The 27,141-nt window shown below is 40.8% G+C and overlaps 1 protein-coding gene and 1 long non-coding RNA gene across 2 annotated transcripts; both read right to left on the bottom strand.

The window, feature by feature from the left end:
• Positions 1-2,913: 2,913 nt before the first annotated feature.
• Positions 2,914-3,661, bottom strand: LOC112077724 (uncharacterized). Its single transcript, XR_002895476.2, has 3 exons — positions 3,623-3,661; positions 3,451-3,513; positions 2,914-2,977 (listed from the first exon to the last, which is right to left on the bottom strand). It is a non-coding gene; the product is annotated as an uncharacterized lncRNA (long non-coding RNA).
• A 4,106-nt stretch (positions 3,662-7,767) lies between these two features.
• On the bottom strand, positions 7,768-15,701 carry LOC112077723 (collagen alpha-2(VI) chain-like). The gene is made up of 17 exons (XM_024144185.2): positions 15,574-15,701; positions 15,384-15,421; positions 12,495-12,782; positions 11,579-11,742; positions 11,333-11,450; positions 10,825-10,910; positions 10,365-10,385; positions 10,161-10,226; positions 9,983-10,036; positions 9,803-9,847; positions 9,668-9,694; positions 9,513-9,539; positions 9,343-9,387; positions 9,090-9,141; positions 8,269-8,329; positions 8,000-8,059; positions 7,768-7,819 (listed from the first exon to the last, which is right to left on the bottom strand). Exons 1-14 carry the CDS (start codon positions 15,699-15,701, stop codon positions 9,109-9,111), a joined length of 1,140 nt encoding a protein of 379 aa, XP_023999953.1. The 3' UTR covers positions 7,768-7,819; positions 8,000-8,059; positions 8,269-8,329; positions 9,090-9,108.
• Between the last annotated feature and the right edge of the window lie 11,440 nt (positions 15,702-27,141).

Here is a 27,141-nt window from a genome sequence, read left to right as displayed (position 1 = left end):
ACAACCATGGGGAGTTTCTCCACTAAGATACAGTACACTCCTTCTTTCATAGAACATTTTGTGTGTTTGTGTGTGTGTGTGTGTGTGTGTGTGTGTGTGTGTGTGTGTGTGTGTGTGTGTGTGGTGTGTGGTGTCCTCCCTCTGTTTTTAGGGAGGTCCAGGGCTGCCCGGTCCAAGAGGACATCAAGGAGATAATGGGCCAGATGGACAATCGTATGTTGCTACTATTACTGATGCTTCTAGTAGAAATACTACTCTACTACTGTTATTGTATGTCACTATAAATACTAATCTGCACTACTATTGTTATTGTATTGTCACACTAAACTACTAATCTTGCTACTACTACTGTTACTTTCTACACTACTGCTACTACAACTATTACTACCACTAATGACTGTACTCTCTTGTCTCTCCACTATTACTTCTACTACTTACTTACTACCACTAGTCTGTACCATCTACATACTAGTCAACTTCTACTACTACTACTAGTCTTACTACTAGTCTGCTACTACTACTAGTCTACTACTACACAGACTTTCTAGTCTACTTACTCTACTACTCTTACTAGTCTACGTCTACTACAACTACTAGTGCTACTACTACTACTACTACTATCTACTACTTACTAGTCTACTACTTTCTACTACTACTAGTCTATACTAGGAGTCTTCTACTACTCACTACTAACTACTGTCTACTACTACTACTACTACTACTAGTCTACTTCTACTACTACTATAGTCTACTACTACTCAACTACTAGTCTACTACTACTACTACTCAACTAGTCTACTTTCTACTACAACTACTAGTCTTACTACTACTACTACTAGTCTACTAACTACTAGTCTACTAACTTCTACTATCTTACTACGTCGGTTTACTACTTACTACTAGGTCTACTACTACTACTACTACTTACTAGTCTACGACTCTCTACTAGTTCTACTTCTACTACTACTACTAGTCTACTTCTACTATAGTTCTACTTCTACTACTACTACTAGGTCTACTTCTACTACAACTACTAGTCAACAATTAGCTATACTACTATACTACTATGTACTCTAAGATGTCCCCTGTTCTGACCGTATTGTTTACTACATGTACTACTACTACAACTCGTACTACTACCACTACTACTGGTGCAACTACTACTACTACTCTACTCTACTACTTACTATCTACTTCTACTATCCTACTTCAAATCAAAGCAAATCAAGTTTATTTTATATAGCCTTCGTACATCAGCTAATATCTCAAGTGCTGTACAGAACCCAGCCTAAAACCCCAAACAGCAAGCAATGCAGGTGTAGAAGCACGGTGGCTAGGAAAAAACTCCCTAGAAAGGCCAAACCTAGGAAGAAACCTAGAGAGGAAGCTATGAGGTGGGGTGGCCAGTCCTCTTCTGGTGTGCCGGGTGAAGATTATAACAGAACATGGCCAAGATGTTCAAATTTCATAAATGACCAGCATGGTCAAATAATAATCAGTGAGTGAACAGTAGATAGTATGCAGTTGGCTTTCATAGCCGATCATTAGAGTATCTCTACCGCTCCTGCGTCTCTAGAGAGTTGAAAACAGCAGGTCTGGGACAGGTAGCACGTCCGGTGGACTTCTACTTCTAACACTACTACTACTATAGTCTACTTCTACAACTAGTCTACTTCTACTACTTACTACAGCTACTACTATCTACTTTACTACTACTACTAGTCTACTTCTACTACTACACTTACTAGTCTACTACTAGTCTACTCTTACTACTAACTACTACTACTACTAGTCTACTTCCTGCTTACTACTAGTCTACTTCTACTACTACTACTAGTCTACTTCTACTACTCTACTTAGTCTACTTCTACTTCTATATAGTCTAACTGTCTACTACTAACACCTACTACTACTAGTCTACTCTACTGCTATACTAGTCTACTTCTACTACTACACTACTACTACTACTACACTAGTCTACTTCTACTTCTAAACTACTTACTCTACTACTAGTCTACTCTCTATACACTCTACTACTAGCTCTACTTCTACAACTAGTTACTTCTACTCTACTACCTACTAGTCTTACTACTAGTCTCTACTACTACTGAATTAGTTCTACTTCTACTGCTACTACTAGTCTACTTCTACTACTACTACTACTACTTACTTAGTCTACTTCTACTACTATCTACTACTACTTCTACTACTACTTACTAGTCTACTTCTACTACTAGTCTACTTCTACTACTAGCTCTCTACTACTACTTAGTCTATCTACTACCTACTTACCTAGTCTACTTCTGTACTACTTACTATCTACTTTCTACTACTACTACTACTACTACTACTACTACTAGTCTTACTTTACTACTACGTACTACTACTACTAGTCTATGCTTCTACTTACTAGTCTAATTCTACTACTACTACTAGTCTACTTCTACTATCTTCTACTACGCTACACTACTCTACTACTAGTCTATTTCATTCTACTACTAGTCTACTAACTACTACTATCTACACTTCTACTATCTACTTACTACTACTGTCTTCTACTACTACCTACTATAGTCTACTACTACTAGTCTACTTTACTACTACTAGTCTACTTCTACTACTAGTCTACTTCTACTACTCGAGTTACTACGCTAGTCTACTTCTACTACTAGTCTACTTACTACTCTAGTCTACTACTTCTATACACTGCTACTACTAGTCTACTTCTACTACTTCTACGTCACTACTACTACTACTAATAGTCTACTGCTACTACTAGTCTACTTCTACTACTACTACTAGTCTACCTTCTATCTCTCTCTCTATGTTTCCCTGAGAGTTACTGCTGAATCATGTACACAGAATGCAAAATTCTCCTCTGCTCCCCCACCATTAGAGAGGAAGCTTCTCTGACCTTAGATCCTTTGGTCCCGACCTCCCCATGCAGACCTGGCTTCCCCTGTAGACCGGGTTCACCCTGGGAATGACAGAGCACATGTTAGRCTTTGTTTGACCTCAATATTCATGRTCAAATATTTACACAAACAGACATCATATTTTCAGTCAGCCATTGTTCTTCTTATGGGCAGTTTGCCTGGAATGTGTCTGAATGCAGCAGGAACTGAAACAGACTGTATTCTATCTATTGGTATTACTGCATGTACACTCTTAGAAATTAAGTTTCCAAAAAGGTTCTTAGACTGTTCCCAGGGGAGAACYCTTTTAAGAACCCGTTTGGGTTCCATGTAGGACATTTAGAAGCCTCTGCGGTACGGGTTCTACACCTTCAAAGGGTTCTCCCACAGCAACAGCCAATGAAAGCTATTAGGATCTAGGTGGAAGAAACATTGCTAAGACGGTAGCATAACATTTCCTATGTAGTCACTACTGTATCACACAACCACTCTCTGTATGCATAGTAGAAGCTTGGAGGTGTGACCGGTGACAGACCTTGCCTCCTTTAGGTCCGCCTGGTCCACTAAGTCCCTTAAGTCCAGGGTCTCCTGATCGCCCCTAACGACAGACATATACAAAATATTTATTGTTTTAACAAAAGCCATCCCGTTGCATTTAATAATTAACTTATCATTTCAGAATATACCACTTAGCCAGGTTAGCGTACAGGTTGGCTTTTTGGTCCCGGTCCACCGTTGAGTCCCTGAAAGAATTAGGAATCAGTTAGTTTAGAATGAAGAACTAAGCACTACGTGAACTACAGCACTACTGAACTACAGCAAACTACCTGAGACTACAGCACAGCCTGAACTACAGCTGAACTACACAACTTTACTGCAGCACCTGAACTACAGCACACCTGAACTACAGCACACTGCTGAACTACAGCACTACTGAAACACAGCACTACTGAACTACAGCACTTAGGCTGAACTACTGAACTGCAGCCCAGCAACCTGAACTACAGCGACTACCTGACACTACCAGCACACTTAAACAGCACACCTGAACTACAGCACACCTGAACTACAAGCACTACTGAACTACTGAACTACAGCACTACTGAACACACACATACGAAACTCAACTACGAACTACAAGCACTACTCGAACTACTGAACTACAGCACTACTGAACTACTGAACTACAGCACACCTGAACTACAGCACACCTGAACTACAGCACACTGAACTACAGCAACCTGAACTACAGCACTACTGACTACCACTACAGCACTACTGAACAACAGCCACTACTGAACTTAGCTGAACTAACAGCACTACTGAACTACAGCACTACTGAACACTACTGAAGCACACAGCGACTACTGAACTACAGACACTGAAACACTGAACTACAGCACTACTGAACTACAGCACTACTGAACCTACAGCACTACACACTACTAAACTACTGAACTACTGAACTTCAGCCACTACAAACTACTGAACTACTGAACAACAGCACTACTGGAACTACTAACTACTAAAGCTACTGAACTACGAACTACTGAACACAGCACTACTGAACTACAGAAACTACACCACTACAGCACTCAACTGACTAACTACCAGCACTACTAGAACTACTGATACTACAACACGCACTGATACCACTGAACTGACTGCAACTACTGAACTACTGAACTCACGTGAACTACAGGCACTACTGAACTACAGCACTACGACAACTACAGCACTACTTGAACTAACAAGCACTACTGACATACAGCACTACTGAACTTGACAGACCCCACTTGAACTACAAGCTCACACTGAACACGAACTACTGCACACCAGAACTAACTGAAACTACAGCACTACATGCACTCACCTGAACATACAGCACTACTGAACTATACAGCCACACCTAACAGCACTATGATTAACATAACTACTGAACTTACAGCACTACTAAACTACACTAGCACTAACTGCGAGAGCTTACTAGACACGTCAGCTGCACAACTCAACTGCACTACCCCTGAATCTACAGCTACTACTGAACGACAGCACCTACAGGCACTACTTGAACTACAGCACACTTACTGAACTACAGCCTAACTAGCTTACCACTACTAAGACACTACTGAACTCTACAGCACTACTTGAACTACTGAACTACAGCACTAACTAGCATACTCTACTACCAGCACTACTGAACTACAAGCACTATGAAAACTACAGCACTAACTAAACTACGCACTACTACTGACTACTGAACCACGCACACTGAACTACTGAAACACAGCCACTACAGCACTACTGAAACTACACAGCTACTATACATCACTACTACTACAGCACTACTAACAACTACTGAACACAGCACTACATACAGCACTACTGAACTACAGCCCACTACTATACGACCACTACACTAGCACGAAGCTACTGAACTACGATACTACAGCACTACTGATACCAGCACACTGAAACTACAGCACTACCTGACTCCACAGCACACTTGAACTACTGAACATACAGCACTACTGAACTACAGCACTACCACTTGAAGAACTACAGCTACGTACATAGACTACGCCACTACTGGAACTACACTAGCACTACTGAACTACAGCACTAGCTAATCTCACATGAACACTGAAGCTACTGCACACTGAACATCGAACTACAGCACTACTGAACACCCACATACTGAACCACTGATCAAACACGACTACTGAACTACAAGGCACTAACTGAACATACACTACTGAACAATGACATCTAACGAAACTTACACACTTAACTGAATCTACCACTACTACTGAACTACGAACACAGTTCACTACTGAACTATACTGAACTACAACACTACTGAACCACTGAACTACAGCACTACTGAACTACTGAACTATACTACAGCACTACTAAACCTACAGCAACTAACTAAACTTACAGCACTACTGAACTACAGCACTACTGCCACACTACTGAACTACGAGCCCACAAACTTGAAAACACTTAACTACTGCACACTTGATACTCTACTGAAAACACTAACACAACACTCAGCACTACTGACTAACAGCGACTACTAAATAACTACAGCACTACGACCTACTGAACTATCAGCCTACATGAAACTACAGCATACGAACTACAAGCAACTACTGAATACTACTAGAACTTACACACTACTGATACCATGAACTAGCACTACTGAACTTACAGCACTATTCTACACTACTACTGAACTACTGAACTACAAGCACTACTGAATCTACAGCACTACTGAACTACCTACAGCACTACTGAATACTACAGACTCACTACACTACGACTACTTAAACTACAGCACTACTGAACTACAGCACTACTGGACTACTTACCAGCACTAACTTAACTCCTTACATAGGCACTAACTCTTATCTGGAAACTTTTTTACCAGCCACTTAACTGGAAACTATTTTCGAATGCAGCTACTGACACTACAGCTACGTACAATGCACTACTGCACACTGAACGGACAGCACTACTGAACTACAGCCTACTACTCGACTACTACCAGACACTACTGAACTACTGAACTACAGCACTACTAAACGCACCTACAGAAACTACTAACTACAGCCATACTGCAACTACAGCACTACTGAACTTACAGCCACTACTGAATCTACTGAACTATATACTCACTAGCGAACTACTGAACTACACAACACTTACCTGGAACCACGAACTAACAGCACTACCTGAACTACACCTACACACTGAATCTTACAGCACTACTGAACTACAGCCACTACTGAACTACAGCACACTAGAACATACACCACTACTGAACTACTGAACTACAGCACACTTGAACTACTGACACACTTACTACTGAACTACAGCACTACAGCACTACTGAATCTACAGCACTACTGAACTACAGCACTACTGTATACTAGAGACTAGCACTAAGACAGGTCACAGCACACGACTACAGACTATGACTACAGCATTGACTATGACGTACAGATACAGAACTACGATCTACTAGAAGACTACATGACTACTGAACTACTGAACTACAGCCTACACTGAACTACAGCAGTAAGGATAGGCAGGTCTATGATAATCTCTTCTAAATGATAAGTGATAGGCAGGTCTGTGTAAGTCTCTTTAAAATGATAAGGATAGGCAGTCTATGTAAGTTTCTTCTAATGATAAGGATAGGCAGGTCTATGTAAGTCTCTTCTAATGATAAGGATAGGCAGGTCTGTGTAAGTTCCTTCTAATGATAAATGATAGCAGGTCATGTAATGTCTCTTCTAATGATAAGGATAGGCAGTCTATGTAAGTCTCTTCTAATGATAAGGATAGCAGGTCTGTGTAAGTCTCTTCTAATGATAAGGATAGGCAGGTCTATGTAAGTCTCTTCTAATGATAAGGATAGGCAGGTCTGTGTAAGTCTCTTCTAATGATAAGGATAGGCAGGTCTTATGTAAGTCTTCTAATGAAAGGATAGCAGTCATGTAAGTCTCCTAAGATAAGGATAGGCAGGTACTGTAAAGTCTCTTCTGTATCTCTCTTAATGATAAATAGGCAGGTCTATGTAAGTCTCTTCTAATGATAAGGATAGGCAGGTCTATGTAAGTCTCTTCTAATGATAAGGATAGGCAGGTCTGTGTAAGTCTCTTCTAATGATTAGATGTGCAGGTCTATGTAAGTCTCTTCTATGTAGAATAAGGATAGGCAGGTCTATGTAAGTCTCTTCAAATAGGATAGGTCAGTAATCTATGCCTATTATAGTCTCTTCTAATGATAAGGATAGCAGGTCAGTAAGTTCTTCTTAAAGGTAGCAGTCTTGTAAGTCACTCACTGTTTTCCCTTTCTTCCTGGTGAGCCTGGATCCCAGGACTTCCTGGATAACTCTGAAAGGAAGAAATGATGATTTATCAATGTGAAACAAGTGGCTCTTCATGACATCTTCAGAGAGAGAATCCTTCTTGAGCTGTGTTGTGATGTCTAGCTAGTTGCATCATTGAATCTGCATGACTGTGTTGGTTTGCTGTCAGTCCAGGTTAGAGTGTTTTGTGATGTCGATATCTTACCTGTGGTCCAGCTTCTCCAAGAGGCCGTTGACCTGGTTTTCCGTTATGACTCTGGGCTCCCTAGGAATTCACATCACATTTAACGCAGTCTATAAAACACTGTACATAAACTAGGTTTAGGTAAATCCAGTGGGTTTATTAAAACACTGTAATTAACACTAGGTTAGTAAATACCCAGTGGGCTATTAAACATGTAGCATAAACTAGTCTGGAGTTTCGTAGTACAGGGTATTTGATAGCCTTGACAGACTGAAGGTTCTCTCAGGTACCTTCTCTCCGTTGTCACCGGGCAGTCTATATCACCAGCATTCCTGGATAACCATCTGAGCCCTTTCAAAAACATCAGAACAGTCCTTTTTTAATATATTCTATGTGTTGTGTGTGACTAGTGTTTACTCTACCTAACAAACTTATAACTGTTTACTGACCAATTATGTGTGTGTGTGTGTGTGGTGTGTGTGTGTGTGTACGTTATACGTAACATACTGTAGGAAACGTTTACTAACTCCCTGGGTCGTCGTGGTTGTGTGTGTTGTGTGTTGTGTGTCACTGTATAGAACATACTGTAGACAACGTTTTACGTACCCCTGGATCTTGTGTGTGTGTGTGTACTGTAGCGTATAATATAAAACTGTAGACCACTTTTACTACCCTGGATCTGTGTGTGTGTGTGTGTGTGGTGTGTGTGTGTGTGTGTGTACTGTATACCTAAAAACTGTTAACAACGTTTTACTAAGCCCTTGGTCTGTGTGTGTGTGGTTGTGTTTGTGTTACTGTATACGTAAACATACTGTAGACCGCTTTACTAACCTGGTTGTGGTGTGTGTGTGTGTGTGTACTGTATACGTAACATACTGTAGGCAAACGTTTACTTTAACCCCTGGTCTTGTGTGTGTGTGTGTGTGTGTGATGAACGTGAATACTTGTAGGACACGTGTACGTAACCCTGTCTTGTTTGTGTGTGTGTGCTGATGTCGCTGGGTGTGTGTTGTGTGTGTGTGTGTGTGTGGGTAGGATGTGTGTGTGTGTGTGTGTGTGTGTGTGTGAGCGCTACTTATACGTAACATACTGTGGACAACGTTTTACTAACCCTTTCTCCTGGATCTCCTTTACAACCATAATTTCCTTCGACCAATTTTACCCTGAGAATTAGAACAGAAAAGATTCCTATTAGTATCAACATGATTTAACACTCCTGTATGGACCCAATAGACCTGTACCAGTGTGACAGGTCGGGGGTCATCTTCATTGAGTTGAAAGCTCGTGTTTCAGTCTCAGGGCTCCCCTTGGCTCCTGTTACAGTTCAAGGGGAAGTGTAGCAGCACCTAGCGAKGGTCTCTTACCTTCTGCCCATCCGTTCCATTCCTGCCGTGTCCTCCTGCCACTCCCTGGTGATTGAGAGGTCATTCAGAGTGTGTTAAAGATGAAAGTAAGCATGTCCAGTGAGACGTAACTAAACGGTGTAGGTGTACACACACAGAACGTATACGTCAGAATCAATCCTGTAGTTTACCTTGGTTCCATCTGATCCAAATTCACCCTGGGGAAAGATGGAATTCATTCATCAAATCATGTCTCGTTTAAAAATGTTGATTTTAAAATAAAAAAGCATGTCTCATGTAAGATTTGCACATGATAATTACTAGAATAATGTTTAGTTATTTTTACCTTTTCACCTTTCAGACCAATGGCACCCTAAACAGAAGCAAATAAAAGACAGGTTGAGTCCAGATACACTGCAAGGTGAATATCAGTATTGGTTAGAGAGGATAGCCAGGCACACACACACACACACACACCAACCTTATGACCTGCGGGACCGATTGCACCTTCAATACCAGAGTCCCCCTGTGGCACAAATAATACAAACATTATCATCTACATTCTGTGGAAGAAAATATGGGGGGGGGGGAAAATTGAAATATATATATAAATGTCTAGGTTCTCTTGTCAGTGTTTCTGTGGTCAGAACACCCAGTCTACCTGTTTGCCCTTGGTCCCTTTAGCGCCAGCGAGTCCAACTCCTCCTTTCGTTCCCTAAAATAAACAGATACATTAAAAYAAACAWAAACAACAAACTGTTCATAAAACAAACATGAATAAACACATTTCATTCTTGCAAAATATCTCAGATGTTTAACTTCTTAACAAAGGAGATCACCTTTAGTCCTCTGTTTCCCTTCGGACCTGGGGGGCCTGGAAGCTCCAGACACCGCAGTTTGGAACACTGGAGTAACGATGGAGTAAAAACTWTGTGAACCAAACAGCATTTCACACCAGGAAAATGAAGATCAGTTTGATAGAAAGGTTTAGAAGGGTCACGTTACAGGTTCTGACTCCATYCCTGAGAATAACTCTTAGTTACCTGCAGATAGGCTTGATATTTCTGTAAAGAGAAGAACAAACAAAAATACTTAAATAAATAAAAAACACTGGTACCAAAAATAGAATATTAAATTAAATATCTAGGGCTGTCAGTGTTATGCAGTTAACTCGTTAACTTTGTCATTTCAGCACACATTAATCACACTGTCTGAAAGCGTTGAAAATACACCTATACAACTCAAATCTACAATGCTACGTAACAAGTTGACTTAGGTTAAATAAAGTGGGATTTCTCAATTTTTCTACTTGTAGACAAAAATCAAGATGTCAATATWTWTWTTWTTWTTTTTATGAAAAATCTTAAAATTACAGCTCCTTTTTGAGCAAATTCGGTTATTTGTGATTTAATCGTAAATCGTTTGACAGCCCTAGATATATGGTAATGGTAAATGCTTCAGAAATGAATATTCAAAGCTGGATAAAACACTGCATTTAATCACCATAGCKTTGATAATTTGGTTGATGGATGATGTGACTATTTTCCCAGTGGGGGCGTCACACGGTGGACTGTGACAGGTTTTACGGTCTGGGTTGAGCACAGTGAAGCAGAGGCAGAAAACAAAAGGACATTTTTCAATATTTATTTTGTTAAGGCATATTTCTCCATTATTTAGTTTCAAACACATTCCAGTTCTCATTTTTGTTCAATGTTTTTGTTTCTATAAATATAATTTATCTTACTTTTGAAATCTAACAACTATGTTAGTTTAAATCAGACCAACAAACAAACCAAACCAAGAAAATGTAAAGGGATACAGGAAGTGATGCAGCCCAGGAGGTAGGCGTCCATTTTCTCAAGATCTCCATAGCTCAAACAATTCCATTATCCACAAAGCAGTCACATGCTAAAAACCCTGGGATCCACCATGCCTCTGGACTATAAATACACAGAGTTAGAATCACATGATCTGTCAATTAACCAATGAAATGACTTGTTAGGTTAAACACCTGTGACATTGACAGCCATGTAGTTGGAGCGGTAGACCCCYGCAGGCGAGCTAGCGATCAGCCCCATCCCTGCTTCCTCCACCATCTTGGARGCAGCTACTGAGAACAAGCTGATGTGCTGGTCAAATCAAAAACACGATTTCAGGAGATGAACAACAGACACATCACTGATTAAAGGCTAAAAAGGTGAGGTTTTCAAACGTGTTTAAAAAAAAAAAAAAACTCTACTGTGTCTGTCCCTCTTACCTGGTCTCTAGCCCGTTCTGCAGACACCTTGATCCCCCCACAGGGGGTGCCAGTCACATGGCCGTCAGTGACCACCACAGCGAAGCGGGCAGAGTTGTGTCCCCGGAGGTCGTGGCGCTGCATCTCCTCGGTCATCTTGTCCAGGGCACAGTCAGTGTAGGTACCTCAAATCAAATCAATGTTTATTTGTCATATGCCAAGGATACACATTACAGTACAAATCAATGACATGCTGACTGGCAGGTTCTCAACACATTACAGTACAGATCAATGACATGCTGACTGGCAGGTTCTCAACACATTACAGTACAGATCAATGACATGCTGGACTGGCAGGTTCTCAACAAATTACACTACAGATGCAATGACATGCTGACTGGCAGGTTTCTCAACACATTACAGTACAGATCAATGACATGCTGACTGGCAGGTTCTCAACACATTACAGTACAGATCAATGACATGCTGACTGGCAGGTTCTCAACACATTACAGTACAGATCAATGACATGCTGACTGGCAGGTTCTCAACAAATTACAGTACAGATCAATAACATGCTGACTGGCAGGTTCTCAACACATTACAGTACAGATCAATGACATGCTGACTGGCAGTTCTCAACACATTACAGTACAGATCAATGAATGCTGACTGGCAGGTTCTCAACACATTACAGTACAGATCAATGACATGCTGACTGGCAGGTTCTCAACACATTACAGTACAGATCAATGACATGATGACTGGCAGGTTCTCAACACATTACAGTACAGATCAATGACATGATGACTGGCAGGTTCTCAACACATTACAGTACAGATCAATGACATCCCGGAGTCACATATTCAATGGAAGAAAACAATAGAATGTTAGATCCATGAAGAAGAAGCATGCAAATGAGTCTTGGCGGTCTTACCTTTACCCAGGTAAGACTTTAACCAGTCGATAGCATCCATTTTCCTGACAAAGTTTTCTCTGCTGGTGATCCCACTGATGAGCTCCTGTGTCTGGGAGAAGTGGAGTCCCCCCAGAAACCAGCTGATCTTCACCTGTCTGTTGTACACCTCCTCCCGGAGCCTCAGGGCAAACTCCCTCGTCCAATCTGCCACCTTCTTCACCAGGCTTCCCGGAGGGGGCTGCTGCAGGGCGATGCTCTCAGAGGAGTCCATCACGAAGTACAGGTCAATGGGACACTCAATCACTTCTACAAGAAACAGAGGACATCATATTATCTGTGTCCCAAATGGCACCCTATTCACTACATAGTGCACCGCTTTTGAAGTACAGGTCAATGGGACACTCATTCACTTCTACAGGAAGACAGAGGACATCTACTCCCTGTATATAGCCATGTTATTACCTGGTACTCCCTGTATATAGCCATGTTATTACCTGGTACTCCCTGTACACATAGCCATGTTATTACCTGGTACTCCCTGTTATATAGCCATGTTATTACCTGGTACTCCCCGTATATAGCATGTTATTATCTGGTACTCCTGTTATATAGCCTGTTATTACCTGGTACTCCCTGTATATAGCCTGTTATTACCTGGTACTCCTGTATATAGCCATGTTATTACCTGGTTACTCTCTGTATATAGCCATGTTATTACCTGGTACTTCCCTGTAATAGCCATGTTTTACTGGTACTCCCTGTATATAGCCATGTTATTACCTGGTACTCCCCTGTATCTCCATGTTATTACCTGGTACTGCCTGTATATAGCCTGTTATTACCTGGTACTCCCTGTATATAGCCATGTTATTACCTGGTACTCCTGTATATACCATGTTATTACCTGGTACTTTTCCTGTATCATAGCCATGTTATTACTGGTACTTCCTGTATATAGCCATGTATTACCTGGTACTTCCTGTATATAGCCATGTTATTACCTGGTACTTCTGTATATAGCCACGTTATTACCTGGTAGCTTCCTGTATATAGCCATGTTATTACCTGGTACCCCTGTATATAGCCATGTTATTACTGGTACTTTCCTGTATATAGCCATGTTATTACGTGGTACTTCTGTATATAGCCATGTTAATACTTGGTACTTCTTATATATGGACATGTTTTACTGTCTTCTGTTTAGCATGGTACTCCCTGTTATTAGCCATGTTCATAGACAGGGCTCTAAAAGACTTACCATCACAGGGAGGTAGGGATGGTCATAGACAGGGCTCTAAAAGACACCATCACAGGGGGTAGAGGATGGTCATAGACAGTGCTCTAAAATACTTACCATCACAGGGGGTAGAGGATGGTCATAGACAGGCTCTAAATAGCTTACATCACAGGGGGTAGGGATGGTCATAGACAGGGCTCTAAAAGACTTACCATCACAGAGGGGTGGGATGGTCATAGACAGTGCTCTAAAAGACTACCCATCACAGGGGGGTGGAGGTGGTCATAGACAGGGCCTCTAAAAGACTTACCATCACATGGGGGTAGAGGATGGTCATACGACAGGGCTCTAAGACACCATCACAGGGGGGTGGAGGATGGTCATAGACAGGGCTCTAAAATTACCATCACAGAGGGGTGGAGGTGGTCATAGACAGGGCTCTAAAAGACTTACCATCACAGGGGGTGAGGATGGTCATAGACAGGGCTTTAAAAGACTTACCCATCACAGGGGGTAGGGAGTGGTCATAGACAGGGCTCTAAAAGACACCATCACAGGGGGTGGAGGATGGTCATAGACAGGGCTCTAAAAACTTACCATCACAGGGGGTAGAGGATGGTCATAGACAGGGCTCTAAAAGACTACCATCACAGGGGGTGGGGATGGTCATAGACAGGGCTCTAAAAGACACACCATCAAGGGGGGTGGAGGATGTCATAGACAGGGCTCTAAAGACACCATCACAGGGGGGTGAGGATGGTCATAGACAGGGCTCTAAAAGACTTACCATCAAGGGGGTGAGGATGGTCATAACAGGGCTCTAAAAGACTACCATCACAGGGGGGTGGAGGATGGTCATAGAAAGGGCTCTAAAAGACTCACCATCACAGGGGGTAGGATGGTCATAAGCAGGGCTCTAAAAGACTACCATCACAGGGGGGTGGAGGATGGTCATAGACAGTGCTCTTAAAAGCACCATCACAGGGGGTGGAGGATGGTCATAGACAGTGCTCTAAAAGACTTACCATCACAGGTGGGTGGAGGATGGTCATAGACAGGGCTCTAAAAGACACCATCACAGGGGGTGGAGGATGGTCATAGACAGGGCTCTAAAAGACTCACCATCACAGGGGTAGAGGATGGTCATAGACAGGGCTCTAAAAGACTTACCATCACAGGGGGGTGGAGGATGGTCATAGACAGTGCTCTAAAAGACACACATCACAGGGGGTGGAGGATGGTCATAGACAGGCTCTAAAGCACTCACCATCACAGGGGGTAGCAGGTCGTATAGACAGGGCCTACAAGACTCATCCAGGTAGGACTGGTCAACGGCTAGGTACAGGGGGTGGAGGATGGTCATAGACAGGCTCTAAAAAGACTTACATCACAGGGAGGTGGGATGTCATAGACAGGGCTCTAAAGACTTCCATCACAGGGGGTGGAGGATGGTCATCGACAGGGCTCTAAAAGACTACCATCACAGGGGGTGGAGGATGGTCATAGACAGGGCTCTAAAAGACTTACCATCACAGGGGGTGGAGGATGGTCATAGACAGTGCTCTAAAAGACACCATCACGGGGGTGGAGGATGGTCATAGACAGTGCTCTATAACTTACCATCAACAGGGGGGTGGAGGATGGTCATAGACAGTGCTCTAAAAGACTACCATCACAGGGGGATGGAGGATGGTCATAGACAGTGGCTCTAAAAGACACCATCACAGGGGTAGAGGATGGTCATAGACAGGCTTAAAAGACACCATACAGGGGGTGGAGATGGTCATAGACTCAGGGCTCTAAAAAGACACCATCGACAGGAGGTGAGTGGATGGTCATAGACAGTGCTCTAAGACTTACACATCATCAGGGGGATGGAGGAGGGGGTGTAGGATGGACATCTTCGTGGGTATAATTGCGTATGATGGTTGTGATTTCTGTGTGAGTGTGAGTGTGGGGTCCTGGTCCTTCGTGAAGTCCTGGATCATTATGTGGGTCTAGTCGTCCAGGTCGTTGTGAAAGGGTTGCTGCAAGGCAGCACATTAATACAGCCACTGATTTCATAGCCATGTTCCTCAGGCCTGGAGAAAGGAGATAATAGAGGGGAATCGTTCGTTAAGACACAGATTGTTTTTCAATCTGACTAATGTTAAGACACAGTGTTTTTTCATCTGACTATGTTAGAGACACGATGTTTTTTCATCTGAACGTAATGTTAAGACCACATTGCTGTTCTTTTCATCTGACGGTAATAGTTTAAGACAGATGTTTTTTCATCTGACGGTAATGTTAGACACAGATATTTTTCATCTGACGGTAATGTTCAAGACACAGATGTTTTTCATCTGACGGTATGTTTAAGACAGATGTTTTTCATCTTGACAGGCATGTTACGAACACAGATGTTTTGTCATCCTGACAGTATGGTTAAGGACACAGATGGTTTTTCAATCTGAGCAGTAATGTTAAGACAGAATGTTTTTCATCTGACTGCAATGTTAAGACACAGATGATTTTTCATGCTGACAGTACATGTTAAGACAGGACAGATGTTGTTCATCTGTGACGGTAATGTTGAAGACACAGATTGTTTTTTCATCTGAACAGTAATGTTAAGACACAGATGTTATTTCCATCTGACGCGGTATGTTAAGACAGATGTTTTTTCATCTGACAGCAATGTTTAGAACACAGCTGTTTTTCATCTGCCAGTAATGTTAAGCACAGATGTTTCTTCATCTGGACGGTATGATTAAGACACAGATGTTTTTCATCTGACAGTAATCGTTAAGACAAGAGTGTTTTTTTCATCTGAGGTAATGTTTAGACACAGATGTTTTTCATCTGACGGTAATTTAAGACAGATGTTTTTCATCTGACGGTAAAATGGGTTTAAGAACACAGATGTTTTTCTTCATCTGACGGAAGTTTTAAGACAGATGAATTTTTCATCTGACAGTAATGTTAAGACTACAGATGTTTTTCACTGACGGTAATGTTAAGACACAGATGTCTTTATTGAACGGTATGGGTTGAAGAGTCAGATGGTTTTTCAATCTGACGGTATGTTAAGACACAGGATGTTTTTCATCTGACAGTAATGTTAAGACACAGGATGTTTTTCATCTGCAGTAAGTGTAAGACACAGAATGTTTTTTCATCTGACGGTAATCTTAAGACAGATGTTTTTCATCTGACAAGGTAATGTTAAGACGAAGATGTTTTTCATCTGACGGTAATGTTAAAGACACAGCATGTTTTTCATCTGACACGTAAATGTTAAGACACAGATGTTTTTCATCTGACGGTAATGTTAAGACACGATGTTTTTCATCTGATCGGTAATGTTAAGAACAGATGTTTTTCATCTGACGGTAATGTTAAGACAGATTTTTTTCTCTGAACGATAATGTTAAGACACTGATGTTTTTCATCTGACGGTATGTTAGACCAGATATTTTCATACTGACAGTAATGTTAAGACACAGATGTTTTCATCTGACGGTAATGTAAGACACAGATGTTTTTCATCTGACAAGTTATGTTAGACACAGATGTTTTCATCTGAACGGTAATGTTAAGACACAGATGTTTTTCATCTGACAGTATGTTAAGACAGCAGATGTTTTTCATCTGACAGTAGATGGTTAAGACACAGATGTTTTTTCATCTGACGGTAATGTTAAGACAACACGATGTTTTTCATCTGACGGTAATGTTTAAGACACAGATGTTTTCATCTGACAGTAATGTTAGACACAGATGTTTTTCATCTGGCGTAATGTTAAGACACAAGATGTTTTTCATCTGACAGTAATGTTAAGACACAGATGTTTTTCATCTGAAACGGTAATGTTAAGACACAGATGTTTTTCATCTGACGTAATGTTTAAGACACAGATGTTTTTTCATCTGACGGATATGTTAAGACAGATGTTTTTCATCTGAACGGTAATGTTAAGAGACACAGATGTTTTTCATCTGACAGTAATGTTAAGACAACAGATGTTTTTCTCTGACGTATGTTCGACACGATGTTTCATCTGACGGTAATGTTAAAACAGATGTTTTTCATCTGACACGTAATGTTAAGACACGATGTTTTTCATCTGACGAGTAAATGTTAAGAACAGCAATGTTTTTCATCTGACGGTAATGTTAAGACAGAATGTTTTTCATCTGACAGTAATGTTAAGACACAGATGTTTTTTCTCTGACAATGTTTAGACAGTAATGTTAAGACACAGATGTTTTTCATCTGACGAAGTTAACATGTTAAGACCAAGATGTTTTTTCATCTGACGGTAATGTTAAGACAGATGTTTTCATCTGACAGTAATGTTAAGACACAGATGTTTTTCATCTGACGGTAATGTTAAGACACAGATGTTTTTCATCTGACCTAATATGTTAAGACAGATGTTTTTCATCTGACAGGTAATGTTAAACACAGATGTTTTTCATCTGACCTAATGCTAAGACACAGATGTTTTTCATCTGACGTAATGTAAGACACAGATGTTTTTCATCTGACGTAATGTTTAAGACAACAGATGTTTTCATCTGACTGTAATGTTAAGACACAGATGTTTTCATCTGACTAGTAATGTTAAGACACAGATGTTTTTCATCTGACGTAATGTTAAGACACAGATGTTTTTAACATCTGAACAGTAATGTTTTAAGACACAGATAGTTTTTCATCTGACGGACTGTTAAGCACACAGAGGTTTTCATCTGACGTAATGTTAAGACACAGATGTTTTTCACATCTGACAGTAATGTTAAGACACAGATGTTTTTTCATCTGACGTATGTTAAGACACAGATGTTTTTCACTTGACAGTAATGATTAAGCCACGATGTTTTTTCATCTTGACGTAATGTTAAGACACAGATGTTTTTTCATCTGACGGTAATGTTAAGACACAGGGATGTTTTTCATCTGACAGTAATGTTTAAGAAACAAACAGATGTTTTTCATCTGGCGGTAATGTAAGACACAGATGTTTTTCATCTGACGGTAATGTTAAGACACAGATGTTTTTTCATCTGACGGTAATGTTAAGACACAGATGTTTTTCATCTGACGGTAATGTTAAGACACAGATGTTTTTCACTTGCACGAGTAATGTTAAGACACAGATGTTTTTCATCTGACTGTAATGTTAAGACACAGATGTTTTTCATCTGACAGTAATGTTAAGACCACAGATGTTTTTTCATCTGACGTAATGTTAAGACAAACAGATGTTTTTCATCTGACAGTAAGTAAAACGATGTTTTTACAGTAAGTTTGACACAGATGTTTTTCATCACGTGCATTTACGAGATGTTTCACCTGCGGATGGTAAGACACAGATGACTTTTTTCATCCTGCACAGCTAATGTCTAAGAACAGATGTTTAATTCTACTGACGGAATGTTAAAGAAGATGTTTTTCAATCTGACAGTAATGTTAAGCACAGCAGATGTTTTCATCTGACAGTAATGTTAAGGACCAAGATGTTTTATCATCTGACGTAATGTTAAGACAGATGTTTTATGGCTGAACCGGTAATGTTAGACAGACTGTTTTTCATGCTGACAGTAATGTTAAGCACACAGATGTTTTTCATCTGACAGTAATGTTAAGACACAGATTTTTTTCATCCTGACAGTAATGTTATTGACAAGATTTTTCATCTGACGTAATCTGTTAAAGAGCAGATATTTTTCATCTGACAGTAATGTTAAGACACAAGATGGTATTTCATTCTGACGGTAACAATGTTAAGACAGCTGTTTTCTGCATCGGACGGTAATAGTTTAGACAGATGTTGTTTCATACCTGAGCGGATGGTTAGAGACACAGATGTATTTTCATCTGACGGTAATGTACTAGAACAGCAGGGAGACTGTTTTCCAAAGAGTGTGGAAAAGCTGTTAACACGTTCGTCTTACTATTTGTGGGTTACGGTCCGCACACTAAATCAAATATAACTGATTCATAAGTGTGTGTTTATTGTAAAACTCATTAGGTGTATGGATCAACACAGTGTCTATGATGTATATAAACACAGAGCCTAGCATAAGTGGTCTGTTATCACTAGCTGTAGGACCTACACACTATAGAGGATATAGTGTTTGTACGCATATATCCACTGTAATTGATTAGGGGTAGGACAGTATATCGACATAAGAATAGGACATTCCATAAGGAAAATCATCAGGTCGAGACGGCTGTTAGTGCTCGTGTTATCTACTAATATCACACACTACGCAGTAGAAAAATAGTAAAAATAAAGAAAAACCCTTGAATGAGTAGGTGTGTCCAAACTTTTGACTGGTACTGAAAGTATTCAGACCCTTTGCTATGAGACTTGAAATTGAGCTCAGGGGCATTCTGTTTCCATTGATCATCCTTGAGATGTTTTTATAACTTGATTGGAGTCCACCTGTGGTAAATTCAATTGATTGGACACGATTTAGAAAGGCATACACCTGTCTATATAAGGTCCCACAGTTGACAGTGCAAGTCAGAGCGAAAACCAAGCCATGAGGTCGAAGGAATTGTCCGTAGAGCTCAGAGACAGGATTGTATCAAGGCACAGATCTGGGGAAGGGTACCAAAATATTTCTGCAGCATTGAAGGTCCCCTCCATCATTCTTAAATGGAAGAAGTTTGGAACCACCAAGACTCTTCCTAGAGCTGGACGCCCGACCAAACAGAGCAATCGGGGGAGAAGGGCCTTGGTCCGGGAGGTGACCAAGAACATGGTCACTCTGACAGAGCTCCAGAGTTCCTCTGTGGAGATGGGAGAACCTTCCAGAAGGACAACCATCTCTGTAGCACTCCACCAATCAGGCCTTTATGGTAGAGTGGCCAGACGGAAGCCACTCCTCAGTAAAACGGACATGACAGCCCGCTTGGAGTTTGCCAGAAGGCACCTAAAGGACTCTCAGACCATGAGAAACAAAATTAGTCTCTAGTCTGATGAACCAACACTGAACTCTTTGGCCTGAATGCCAAACGCCACATCTGGAGGAGACCTGGCACCACCCCTACGGTGAAGCATGGTGGTGGAAACATCATACTGTGGGGATGTTTTTCAGCGGCAGGGACTGGGAGACTAGTCAGGATCGAGGGAAAGATGAACTGAGCAAAGTACAGAGAGATCCTTGATGAAAACCTGCTCCAGAGCAATCATGACCTCAGACTGGGGCACCTTTCAACAGGACAACGACCCTAAGCACACAGCCAAGACAGCACAGGAGTGGCTTCGGACAAGTCTCTGAATGTCCTTGAGTGGCCCAGCCAGAGCCCAGACTTGAACCCGATCGAACATCTCTGGAGAGACCTGAAAATAGCTGTGCAGCAACGCTCCCCATCCAACCTGACAGAGCTTGAGAGGATCTGCAGAGAAGAATGGGAGAAACTCCCCAAATACAGGTGTGTCAAGCTTGTATCATCATACCCAAGAAGAATCAAGGCTGCAATTACTGCCTTACTGCGGCAGCGTAGCCTAGTAGTTAGAGCTTTGGACTAGTAACCGAAATGTTGCAAGATCGAATCCCCGAGCTGACAAGGTAAAAATCTGTCGTTCAGCCCCTGAACAAGGCAGTTAACCCACTGTTCCCCGGTCGGCCGTCATTGTAAATAAGAATTTGTTCTTAACTGAGTCGCCTAGTTATATCAAAAAACTGCCAAAGGGGTTTCAACTGAGTAAAGGGTCTGAATACTTGTGTAAATTTGCAAAATAAAAACTGTTTTTGCTTTGTCATTATGGGATATTATGTGTAGATTGATGAGGGATTATTTTTAAATACGGCTGTAACATAACAAAATGTGTAAAAAGTCAAGGGGTCTGAAAACTTTCCGAATGCACCGTATGTAGAGACAGGATTGTTTGAGCTACAAACTATTATGACCCATCTATGAAAAGCTGAGACTCTCACAAACACCTACAGTACATGACATTTCTGCTCCATGACCCTCACAAGCCACCGTATAGTTGTTAGAAGGTAAGGGGTTATTCTATATAGATCATAGGAGATCCCAGGTCATAGTGTCTATAATACTGTAATAAGCTCACATAGTTGCTGTCACAAACTCCAAACTCCACATAGTTGTCACTGACTAGTTAGATATTCATTTCCCACTCAGCAAACGCTTTCTGTACTTACAACATTCTTATAAATTCATGATCAGGTTTTTGCTTGGCGGACCTTGTTTTTATTATTGCCATTTGTCAATAAGTCTCGTGAATGAGTTTAGGGGTTAATGCAACTGTTTATGTCAAATGGTGTTGTGTTCTACTTGTAGCCCTGGTCGGGTTTAAGGTTTGGGTTAGGGCTGAGTTAAGATATAGGATAAGATTAGGGTTAGGATAAGGGTTAAGATAAGGATTAAGGTTAGGGTAGGGTTAAGGATTAAGGTTAGGGTAGGGTTAAGATAAGGATTAAGGTTAGGGTTAAGATAAGGATTAAGGTTAGGGTTAGGGTAGGGTTAAGATACGGGAGTCCATAGATTCCAACATTTCAACTAATTATCCACGAACCCCAATCTTCACCCTTATTTTAGCCTCTTCCCTAACCCTAACCTTAATCCTTATCTTAACCCTAACTTTAATCCTTACCCTACCCTAACCTTAATCCTTATCTTAACCCTAACCGTAATCCTTATTTTAACCATAATCCTAACCCTAACCTTAATCCTTAACCCTACCCTAAACTTAATCCTTATCTTAACCATAATCCTAACCCTAACCTTAATCCTTATCTTAACCCTTATCCTAACCCTACCCTAACCTTAACCCTTATCCTAACCCTACCCTAACCCTACCCTAACCCTTATCCTAACCCTTATCCTAACCTTTATCCTAACCCTTATCCTAACCCTTATCCTAACCCTACCCTTAATCCTTATCCTAACCCTAGGGCTCCCGAGTGGCACAATGGTCTAAGGCACTGCATCTCAGTGCTTGAGGCGTCACTACAGACACAACCACAACCGGCCGGGATTGGGAGTCCCATAGGGCAGCACACAGTTGGCCCAGTATCATCCGGGTTTGGCCGGGGTAGGCCGTCATTGTAAATAAGAATTTGTTCTTAACTAACTTTCCTAGTTAAGTAAAGGTAAAATATATATTAAAAAATCTTCAAACCATCTATTTGGGACTATCCAAATAAAGTGCTTTTATCCTACGTGACTAACAGTCATGCGTGCGTGTTTGTATGGATGGCCTCAATGTTAAGTTTAAATCAACATACAGTACTTTCCGGGTCTACTTGACAGGTCATAGTGTCTGTTGTGATGTCTTCACTATTACTCTACAATGTAGAAAATAGTAAAAATAAAGAAAAACCCTTGAATGAGTAGGTGTCTTCAAACTTTTGACTGGTACTGCAAGTATTCAGACCCTTTGCTATGAGACTCGAAAATATTTGAGCTCTGGTGCATTCTTTCCATTGATCAAACTTGAGATGTTTCTACAACTTGATTGGAGTCCACCTCTGGTAAATTCAATTGATTGGACATTATTTTGAAAGGCACACACCTGTCTATATAAGGTCCCACAGTTGACGGTGCATGTCAGCGCAAACACCAAGCCATGAGGTCGAAGGAATTGTCCGTAGAGTTCAGAGACAGGATTGTGTCGAGGCACAGATCTGGGGAAGGGTACCAAAACATTCCTGCAGCACTGAAGCTCCCCAAGAACACAGTGGCCTCCATCATACTTAAATGGAAGAAGTTTGGAACCAGCCAAAACTCTTCCTAGAGCTGGACGCCCGGCCAAACAGAGCAATCGGGGGAGAAGGGCCTTGGTCAGGGAGGTGACCAAGAACATCCTAACCCTACCCTAACCCTAACCCTTATCCTAACCCTAACCGTAATCCTTATCTTAACCCTTATCCTAACCCTACCCTAACCCTAACCTTAATCCTTATCTTAACCCTTATCCTAACCCTAACCTTAATCCTTATCCTAACCCTTATCCTAACCCTAACCTTAATCCTTATCCTAACCCTAGGGCTCCCGAGTGGCACAATGGTCTAAGGCACTGCATCTCAGTGCTTGAGGCGTCACTATAGACACAACCACAACCGGCCGGGATTGGGAGTCCCATAGGGCAGCACACAACTGGCCCAGTATCATCCGGGTTTGGCTAGGGTAGGCCGTCATTGTAAATAAGAATTTGTTCTTAACTAACTTTCCTAGTTAAGTAAAGGTAAAATATATATTTAAAAAAATCTTCAAACCATCTATTTGAGACTATCCAAATAAAGTGTTAGCGAGATGACGGGATGTTGTTTACGTCAGCCCTCTGCTCTCTCTCCTCTCTCAATCTGACACCCTGAGCTCTAACACAGCACAGAGCACTCCACTCTCTTTGTCCCAAACCCCTATTCCCTACTACACAGTGCACTACTTTAGACCAGGGCCCATAGGGCTCTGGAACAGGGTGCCATTTGGGACATATAAAATAGATCCCTCCAGTTTAGACCAATGATGTGTTTGTATAGTGTACATGTTTTAGACTCACTGTACACTGTACACTAGTAGTATACTATCACATCAAAAGTAGTGCATTATATAGGAGTAGGGTGTCATTTGGGACACAGCTATGAGGAAAGGACATTTCTCCAAACAGATAACCACTGTCAAAGCTAACTATTCTGTACAAATTACATTACATCTTTACAACATTGTTATGACATAGTTAGAGACTTGTTGTGTAGCCTAAGAACAAAACGACATGTATCCTGTAGATCTGCAGTAGCATCTGTTTAAAAGACAGAACCTAATGAGATGTTATACTGTAGAATCTGCAGTAGCATCTGTAAAGACCGAACCCTAAATGAGATGTATCTGTAGATCTGCAGTACATCTGTTTAAAAGACAGAACCCTAAATGAGATGTATACTGTAGAATCTGCAGTAGCATCTGTTTAAAAGACAGAACCCTAAATATGTATACTGTAGAATCTGCAGTAGCATCTGTTTAAAAGACAGAACCCTAAATGAGATGTATACTGTAGAATCTCAGTAGCATCTGTTTAAAGACAGAACCCAAAATGATAGGTATACTGTAGAATCTGCAGTAGCATCTGTTTAAAGACAGTTAAAGACAGAACCCTAAATGATAGGTATACTGTAGAATCTGCAGTAGCATCTGTTTAAAGACAGAACCCTAAATGAGATGTATACTGTAGAAACTGCAGTAGCATCTGTTTAAAAGACAGAACCCAAAATGAGTGTATACTGTAGAATCTGCATAGCAACTGTTTAAAAGACAGAACCCAAATGAGATGTATACTGTAGAATCTGCAGTAGCATCTGTTTAAAAAAGCAGAACCCAAAATGAGATGTATACTGTAGAATCTGCAGTAGCATCTGTTTAAAAGACAGAACCCAAAATGAGATGTATACTGTAGAATCTGCAGTAGCATCTGTTTAAAAGACAAACCCAAAATGAGATGTATACTGTAGAAACTGCAGTAGCATCTGTTTAAAGACAGAACCAAAATGATATGTATACTGTAGAATCTGCAGTAGCATCTGTTTAAAGACAGAACCCTAAATGAGATGTATACTGTAGAATCTGCAGTAGCTCTGTTTAAAGACAGAACCCTAAATGAGATGTATACTGTAGAATCTGCAGTAGCATCTGTTTAAAAGACAGTTTAAAAGACAGAACCCTAAATGATATGTATACTGTAGAATCTGCAGTAGGCTCTGTTTAAAGACAGAACCCTAAATGAGATGTATACTGTAGAATCTGCAGTAGCATCTGTTTAAAAGACTTAAAGACAGAACCCTAAATGATAGGTATACTGTAGAATCCGCAGTAGACTCTGTTTTAAGACAGAACCCTAAATGAGATGTATACTGTAGAATCTGCAGTAGCATCTGTTTAAAAGACAGAACCCTAAATGAGATGTATACTGTAGAATCTGCAGTAGGCTCTGTTTAAAGACAGAACCCTAAATGAGATGTATACTACCTTGAGTAGTAGGTTAGTTACTTAATCACTCTAGTATCACATTATGTTGATTGATCGATTAAAACAGTTGCCTGGGAAATCAACTTTAAGTTGTATGATCAATAAGTGAGCCTACTTCTAAGTGCATGCCAATGTATGGCTGTAGTTAATTAATTGAATGTGCTCTACATCAAAATGATAGTCTACAACATGTTATTTATGCTAGATGCTTTTATCCTACGTGACTAACAGTCATGCGTGCGTGTTTGTATGGATGGCCTCAATGTTAAGTTTAAATCAACATACAGTACTTTCTCAGCACTTACTACTGATAAGTCCCGTTGGAAAAGACTTTCTGAATGTGACGGCAGCAACAGTAACAAACATGTAAGAGCCTTCGACACGTTCACAAAACTTGATTGTGAAAATCCATAAAAATKTCAAATACACTCACCCCAAATAATCGTCAAAGACCCAAAACCACTCCGGCCACACAAGTGGATTTACATCGAATTCCACCGAAGACGAACCAGAGGACAGCCTAGCACCAAAGAATCCTRCTGTATCTGCAAACACACAGTTTATATGGGGGTCAATCTGGGGTCAGRTATCTTCCATCTGGGTGTGCTGACGGGTCTGGGCTGTGGTCCACAGTCTAGGAGGCAGAGGATGAGATGAAAATAGCTGAGATGAGTTCATGAACTGGGCTGTGCTGAAGTCTGTGCTGTACTCATGAGCAGGGCTAGGAGCGTAGAGATGCTTTAACCCAGCAAACTGGGAACATTCCCAGAACAAGAAGAAGAAGATTCCCATTAAGTTCAAATCAGGTTATTATCTGACATTAGGATGATAAAAAAAAGAAGTTTTTTTTTCTCCCAGTTAAAAAAATGAAATGTCCTTGGAAGGTTCTCTTAACGTTCACTAAAATGTTCCCAGCAAAACAAAAAGTTCCCAGAACATTCGTTTAGTTTGAGGCAAATGTTCTCGTGCTGATGATTACACAATGTTTGTATAAAACAGTCAGCTGATGTTACCAAGAACACCCTTTTGGCTGTTCTTTCCAGGTTCCCAGAATGCTTCATCAGGTTGTGGCAACCGTCTGGTGAGGACATTGTTGTGACATCACAAAAGACATGTTATCAAAACACAAAACTGTCCAGCTGTGATGATGATTATCCAATGCTTCTTTTAGGCTGCAACAAATATTCAGCCGGGATGTTGCAAGGATATTCTTGTGAAATGTACCTATTGTACTTAAAAGAGGTTGAGATTGGTTAAGAGATGGCGGAGTTATTGATAAAACAAGAAATCTGGTTTTACGTGTCCATTTAAATTGTTCATAAATCTACTCCACAATGGCTTATCAACTTGAAACTGTTTAGKGTCATCAAAGCCATGCCCATGATAACCCATGTTACCGTAGCTACCTCAGTCATTATTTCTAATAATTTTGGTAAATTCAT

This window comes from Salvelinus sp. IW2-2015, unplaced genomic scaffold (genome assembly GCF_002910315.2).
Source record: "Salvelinus sp. IW2-2015 unplaced genomic scaffold, ASM291031v2 Un_scaffold4867, whole genome shotgun sequence".
NCBI lineage: Eukaryota > Metazoa > Chordata > Actinopteri > Salmoniformes > Salmonidae > Salvelinus > Salvelinus sp. IW2-2015.
Note: the sequence above shows the minus strand (reverse complement) of the source record. Positions and strands in the feature narration are given on the sequence as shown.